The 7,632-nt window shown below is 42.6% G+C and overlaps 1 protein-coding gene across 1 annotated transcript in view; it reads right to left on the bottom strand.

The window, feature by feature from the left end:
- Nucleotides 1-775: 775 nt before the first annotated feature.
- The window catches only part of nectin1b (nectin cell adhesion molecule 1b), a 149,337-nt gene continuing 142,480 nt past the window's right edge, over nucleotides 776-7,632 (bottom strand). The window contains exon 7 of the mRNA XM_084063800.1: nucleotides 776-6,539. Coding sequence (XP_083919926.1) covers nucleotides 6,022-6,539 — 518 coding nt within the window. The 3' untranslated portion in view covers nucleotides 776-6,021. The remainder of the gene's footprint in view (nucleotides 6,540-7,632) is intronic.

Here is a 7,632-nt window from a genome sequence, read left to right as displayed (position 1 = left end):
GAGAGAACACTTTTTATCAGCTTCAATGTCATAGTGTTAAAGTTCCAAATTTGTCTGCTCATTTCTTTGTCATCACTTCCAATTTCAATTGTTTATGCTTGTATCCTGTATGAGTTCTGTCTCCTGATAGGATCAAACTGGCATCCCAACCTGTAAATGCATTTGTTTACTAAAGAGTCGGAAAGACAGGGAGACCCCTGTTACTGAACATGATTACTCTCATAACAAAGAGCTATTCAACGCTTAAAGGGATATTTCACTTTCACATACGTGTGGGGTCATTTTAACATCCACTCGAGCTTTCAGGCGCCCCGGCTGTCATGGGGGAGGCGATATAGCGACCAGGATTACTACATGTTTTTGTGAGGGTATTAACTACCCTAGGAGACACGGGGAGAACATTATTAAAACAATAATGAACAAAATTATTGAAAAAACACAGCCCCTCACGCATGATTAGAAGGACAATATCAGTCACCAGTACCAAGGACGGGTGTTTTCAATGAATCTAACATGGTTAAAATTGAGTTTGAAGTTACAAAGGGTTGATATAGGAACAGGGCGTGTCTGATCAAATGGATAACACATATCTAAATACTGAATCAAGCAACTTAAAAACATCTGGGGTGCTCACAAAAGCCTGAGAAGGTGTTAAAATGAACCCAAAATGTTTGAATAGTTAAATAAACAAAAATACACCACTTACTGTACCTTAAATCACATACTGTACAGTACGCACATCTAATCGATCAGTGATTTGGGACGGAGCATGGTCGACTATTGAAATCATTTAATGTTTAAAACATATACAAGTTACTTCACTGGGTCATCACAATTCAACAAGATTTGTTTTTTTTCTCCTCATATTTGTAACACCCTCAGAAATATACATTCACATGGCTGCACACGGACAAGTTCTCCCATTTGCTTTTCTCTTGGGGCGTAGCGTCACCCCCTATATGACTGAGAAGCCATTGTTGGCATATCAAAAGAAAAGAAAAACTGGACTGGCATCTTAGGTGGGAATTTGGAAATAAGCCTATGGATCATCGATGTTGTGATTTATTATAATTATAGTTGAATCTGTGTTATTCTTTTGCTGTCAAAATAGTTATATTTTTACATGACCAGGGTCCCTATGCAGTTGTCTCTAAATAAAACCCGACTATAATCTCAGCGTTATATACATTATTTACAGTGGAATGTTGAACTCTGGAGTGAATGCACAGAATACAAAAAAGTAGATTAGGATGGAATGAATGTACAGTCAGTTATTATAAAATATAAACTTATAGATCACCCTGACAACATGGACACGACGTTTTACATCCACTAGTAAACAGAATGGAGACCAAACACGTGGGGAAGGGGGATAAATGCCAGTTATTTTGATCTAGGACACTGGTTCTCAACATCGGGTCGGGGGACCAAATGGACCCTTACGGGTCTGTAACTCTAAGAGTGTATGAATGGAACCAAATGGAACCATTTGTAGTAAGAGTAACACTTGTTTTCTTTTACAGTGTAGATTTGGGTCCAAGAGGAAAAAAAAAAGAGAAAAAAAAGGATCAAATGGGGGTCTGTGGCCTAAGATGAAATTCAAAAGGTTGAGAATGACTTAGGAGGTGTTTGGGGGAACAATAATGGCAGTGGTTTCATAACGCCACGGAGAAACTAACGTTACGATTTTCTCGCAAATGAAGCCAATAACATCAATGTTGTGCTTGGAGCGAGGCTGACCTAGCCGTCCAAAAGATACATTTCATACGATATAAATTACACGTCCAGTCATTTGATTAATCAGACTTCATTGTGCTTTACAAAAGTCCGTGATTTGTAACCAATTTTGTAATCGTTGCCTCTCTAATTTGGCTAAATTGGTCTGTTTTTAACTGTTAACAATGCTATAAACCACCATTTTTCTACACCACAACTCTTTAGAATAACATACAGATTGCAACGATTGAAGAGATTGATTGACACATTGGAATAATCCGAACCTTGATGAAATAATGTTACCACCTACAAGTACACCATCTGAATCCATTGTAGCTAAACAATATCCATTGATTGGATCTAATAAAAGACATAGTTAAGTATAATTGTATTGACATGAATGATTCAGATGACAAAGCAGCATTATTTTCTTTCTTTCTCTCTCTTTTTTTTTTCTCACAACATTTCTCTTGGGTTTAGATAGGCACTGAATGCTAGAATGAAAAACATAAACATAAAAATAAAGTTTCACATACTGTAGGCCTGTCTCTGCTCTGCGGGATGTATATATCACACTATCTTGAAAGGTTAAGACCACATTATCTGAGCTAAGCAGACAAACAACAAACTAAACATACTACACAACCCTAAAAAACCACTCAAACCCTGTACTTAAGTTTGACCGGAGTTACCCCAGGGTTCTATACTAGATCTTCTAGTACTTCCCTCAACAACAAATCCTTTTTGCTGAAAATAGCCAAACTACAAGCTCACAACGCGTCACGTGTGACGTGCTGTTATCTTGTACATCAGCCGCTTTTGATGAATGTTCGCCCCCAGAATAGGGGACGCTAGGGTTCAAGTGGTTAATTTATAGTCACTCTTGCCACTTACTGCCACTTAACATTGATTTATATCTGGTTGCAGCTGGGATGAGTACTGTAGATATGCTATTTCTGGTGCGACACTGACACACAACCAAGTATAAATCAAGACTTTGCCATCAGCTTCTGATACGCTTCCTCTTCTATGAGCCAGCTATATACCATTTCCACCTCATTTACTTCTTTTGACATAAAATGTAAGAATGAAAATCAATTGAAACAAAGGGAAAAAAAGGAAAGAAAAACTTTTAAAAGGACAATTATAATTCCCACGTCCGCGTGGTTCTTTTGAGTTGTATAATATAACACATTATTTTGAGGTTCTACAGTCGACATGCTCATCCGATGACTTAATGTACAATAGACTAGTGGTTCTCAACCTTTTCAGCCTGTGACCCCCCAAAATAATCATATTTGAACTGGGGACACCCCCACCCTGATAAGCACTTGGAATGTAAGAGTTGAGGCATTCGATTTAGATGCCTCAACATATAAATATTGTGAAAATACTGGTAGCAGATCTACAAGCTCAGAACGCGTTGTAGATTGAATTTTCTTTTGCCTCTTTCATATATTATTTGGCCAATGTCTGACCAGTTTTTTTTTAGTATAGTTTGTTGATAACTTTTGATGCCGTAATCTGGGGACACCCCAAAATCATGTGGGAAACCCACTGAGGGTCTCGACCCACAGGTTGAGAACCACTGCAATAGAGAAGCATGGCGGAGCCCTCCCATCTGCAGAAGTTATCTCTGCATTCTTTTTTTTTTTTATCTTGTCGTTTGGGTAACTGCCCGTAAGCGCACGAAAACTAAAAGTAGGTTTTCCCCGTCACAATGCAAACACAGCCAGCGTGACATCTGTTGAGCTCCGAACGGGGGTAAAACAGATGCACTGGCTCCATACAGAAAGAAATATACTTACTTTCCACTTCCCACGCAAAACCATGCATAAAATAAGGCTTAATACAGTATTTATATTGTTCAGAACCAGTCCCATGTCATTTGAAATCCTCCGATTATTCCTTTGCTCCTATTTTATCCCATGATGGTTTTACATTTAACTTGTTACTGTAAGCGATGCATTTTTTTTTGTTTTCCATATACATATTTTTTTCAGCGATTTCCTGCTGGACCTCAGCACTGAGGAGAGAAGTAAGTCATTTAGCTATTCATCCACAATCCGAAGGCCATTCATTGGCTGCTGCGATTTGATACATCCAGGTTCGATGAATGCCTTCTGATGATGTTATCGCGTTACCCATTGGCCGATAACCACTGCCAACGTTTATGGCAAAGACTCCTGTTTCCCGTTAAGAATCCACAAGGAGCAGTTGAAATTAAATCAGTAAGACATTACAAAAACCAGAGGAAAGCAGCATGTGACTCACTGGTTGCCATGGTAGTCACGGTTAATATTTTCATGTTCCCTTTAGACAAAGAGTTCGCTCTGCTGGGCGGAAACAAATCTATGAAGCATCACTTGACAATTCCCTCGACTCCTGGCGGTGTGTTGAGTACCTTATAGGGTTAATTCTTATCATACAAAGTCACATAACGAATCACCACTGCAGAATTCCCCCCCACCGAGTCACTTTTTGTCTGACACTGACTTGCTCTACAAAAGGAAAGGTGGGGTTAGAGTAAAACATCTGGACAGCAACAGCTGGACACAAAAATAGACATCTCGTTTACAGTGGTCAAATTTAGAGCTCAATTACACAGGTAAACCTTTTCAAGTCAAGAGACAAATGTGACATTTCAGAGCATCATCAAGCCCGATTTATACTGTGTTGTATGACAGAGAATAAATTAGGCATTTTTGTGTGTGTGTGCGAGTGTGTGCGAGTGTGTGTGCGTGTGTGTGTGTGTGTGTGTGTGTGTGTGTGTGTGTGTGTGTGTGTGTGTGTGTGTGTGTGTAAAATGTAAGGGCGTGCCAAATTTCCTTCCAGTTAAAATAACATTGTAGCCATGAAACTCATTGCAGGACTTACCCCCCCCCCCCCTACCGAAATAGGCACTAAATCAAATTGAAAAAAATCATCCTTTGTTTGAAATTTGGGGATTATGAATTTTGTTTTGTTTGTTTGTTTGTTTAAAGACAGAGAACAGCGCTGGATCGATAAACACTAAGCATGTCTTTGGAAAACAGCTATAATATATTACTACTAATGCTGTAAATGTACAAAATCTTTCATCATTTTGTTTACTGCTAAGCCCACCAATGAAAAGTGGAGAACCAGAAATGATAGGAGATGATGTGTATGGCAAACATCATATTTCATTCCTCCCCCTCGGAAACAATAGACCACATATTTATGAACACTTAATAAGTCCCTCGGCAATTAAGACATTTCATTCTCTCAATTCTCAGCTCACTTTGAAAATCATACAAAAAGACCATAATATATATATATTTAAAAAAATACATCAAAAAGGCAATGGTAATGAGAAAGAAAAAAAACCTTTAAAAAAAAAATCGTACATCCAGTGTAGGACTTTCAAAAAATGTGCACGGCAATACCTCATCCCGCAGTCCTTTTTTTCTTTTTTTCTGTATACACTAAATACATTTATAACATGAAAAAGAAAATATACACAAAAAAGAAAAGAAAAAATAATAATACACCAATATTTAAATCGACAAAACCACCTCCCTGGCCTGAGCCAATGGCGACTGGCCAATTGCAAGTCCAATCACATATCCTTTTCCTGTATCGTTCACATTCCTGTGAAAGGAATCTCAGTTTTATCACGCTGCACTATTAGTTGACACGTCGACGGCGCTTGTACTTTAAATTGACGCGTCATCCTCTGATGCTGCAGTTCTGATGGGTGGGGTGGGTCGAGGAATGTGTATGGGGGGGTTGGGGAGGGATACTGGGGGTGACCGACAGGTAGGGCTGGGCCATATGGACAAATTCAAATATCCACACACATTTTGACCAAGTATCTCTCTGTATCGATATTGTTACGATAATATCGTATTTGTGACAATATATATTTTCTCAAAGATAGCTAAAATAGCCGATCTCCAAGCTCACAACGCGCCGAGTCACGTCGTGCTGTGAGCTTGAAGATGTGCCGTTTCATTGATTAAGTGCTTAAGTGCTTAAGCGTAAGCGATTAAAACCAGGAAAAAGACAACACTTATATTACGATAGAAGTAATATCACAATGTTACAATATCCAAAATCCTAGATCGTATCTAGTCTCATATCACAGTATCGATGGAATATCGATATTGCCCAGCCCTAGATGGCACTGTGGGAGGGGGTGCAAACAGACAGTAAGGATGTGGGACAGTGGTCGGGTGTGGTGGGGGGGTGGGTGGAGCCGGGTGGTGGCAGGTGCCGGGCGTCGGTGGGGAACAGAAAGGGGGGCCGCTCTCGGTTTTGGCCGTTCGCTGTGCACGCCGCCGGCTACACGTACCACTCTTTCTTAGAAATAACGGAGCCGTCGGTCTGAGAGATCATGTCGTCGGCGATCTCAGGCTCGGGGTCGTACTGGAAGGCGAGCGTCCGCTCGTCGTAGTCCCGGCTCTCGCCCTCGTCCACGGTGAAATAGGGCCTCTTCAGGTCCTCGGCGTCGCCGTCGAAGTCGCGCTCGCTCGCCTCGAAGCCGCCGGTTCCGCCGCCGCCGCCACCGATCTGGGCGGGCTTCTTCTCGTCGTCTGAGTCGTCCGGGTACTGCAGGTTCTTGGGCATGGGCGGGTGGGCGGGCAGGCCGCCCGCCTTGCTGTAGCCGTTGCCGAACACGTGCTTCTTGGTGCTGTAGTCGCCCTTGAAGGTGCGCTGGCGGCGCCGCAGGAACACAAAGAGGAGGGTGGCGGCCGCCGCCAGCAGGACCACGCCCCCTACGGCGCCCCCGATGGCGGCGCCCGGGTTGTGCTGCTCCTGCGGGATCTCGTGGCCCCCGGTTGACGGGTTGTTAGGGAATTCTGGGTAAGGAAAAGACAAGATGGAAGGGAGTGTGTCAGTGCTCTGGGGAAGGTAGGAGGTGCAAGTGCTCTTGAAGGGGGGGGGGGGGGGGGGGGACGATGAGGGAAGGAGACAGGGAAGGAACAAGCAAAGGGGACAAGGAAGGACCCACCTACCCACCCAACCTCACCCCACGACGGTGGCCCCCCAAAACCAGCATTTAATCCACAGCCTTGAGCGTCAGGAGAACCACATGCCTATTCAGAGAAGTGAAGAATGAAGCCAAAAAAAAAAAAGAGAAATAGAACCTTTTGTCTAAAAAGAGTATGAAAAGCTGCATTAAAGACATGCATTCTGATATCCCTCGACGGGGAGAACAAAGACAGCAATATAGAAGAACACAAACAAACTGCAATGCTGCATTATTCACACAGCCTCTGTAGTATGATTGTGTGTACAGCACGCATACAGCATTGTATTAGTAGAGCACAGCATGGGCAAAGTGTGAGATTCAATCATGTTTACAGTGGATGCAGTTGACATCAAAACAGCAGTTGCCAGAGATGATTATCAGCAGGCCAGGCAGGCAGACACATGAAATACCCTGATGGCTACAACGCAAACCAGAGCGGTACGCTGTACAACAAGCACACACTTCAATGTCTCACACACACACACACACACACACACACACACACACACACACACACACACACACACACACAGTAGAGTAGACCGACAATGGAGGATGAGCTACGCTCTGGAGCAGACGGAATGACTCGAATGATTCAAACTAGTGATTCACAAACCTTTTTTCAATTTCACGGACCCCCAGTTGGGTATGCATATTAGGCCACGGACCCCCATCAACTCTGAGAGTGTACGAATGGAACCAAATGGACCCGTAAGGGTCCATTTGGTTCCATTTGTTACACTCTCAGAGTTTCAGACCCATAAGGCTCCGTTTGCTTCCTAACTATCATCATTTAGGCGGGGACCTGACCCCTCAAGGTCCCCCCTGGGGGTCCCCGGACCCCACTTTGAGAACCACTGATTCAAACAAGGGCCAGGAAGCCAGCCTTGTGAGCTTAATACGAATACAAAAAAAATTAT

Source organism: Gymnoscopelus microlampas (assembly GCF_963454915.1).
Source record: "Gymnoscopelus microlampas genome assembly, chromosome: 8".
NCBI classification, from domain to species: domain Eukaryota; kingdom Metazoa; phylum Chordata; class Actinopteri; order Myctophiformes; family Myctophidae; genus Gymnoscopelus; species Gymnoscopelus microlampas.
Note: the sequence above shows the minus strand (reverse complement) of the source record. Positions and strands in the feature narration are given on the sequence as shown.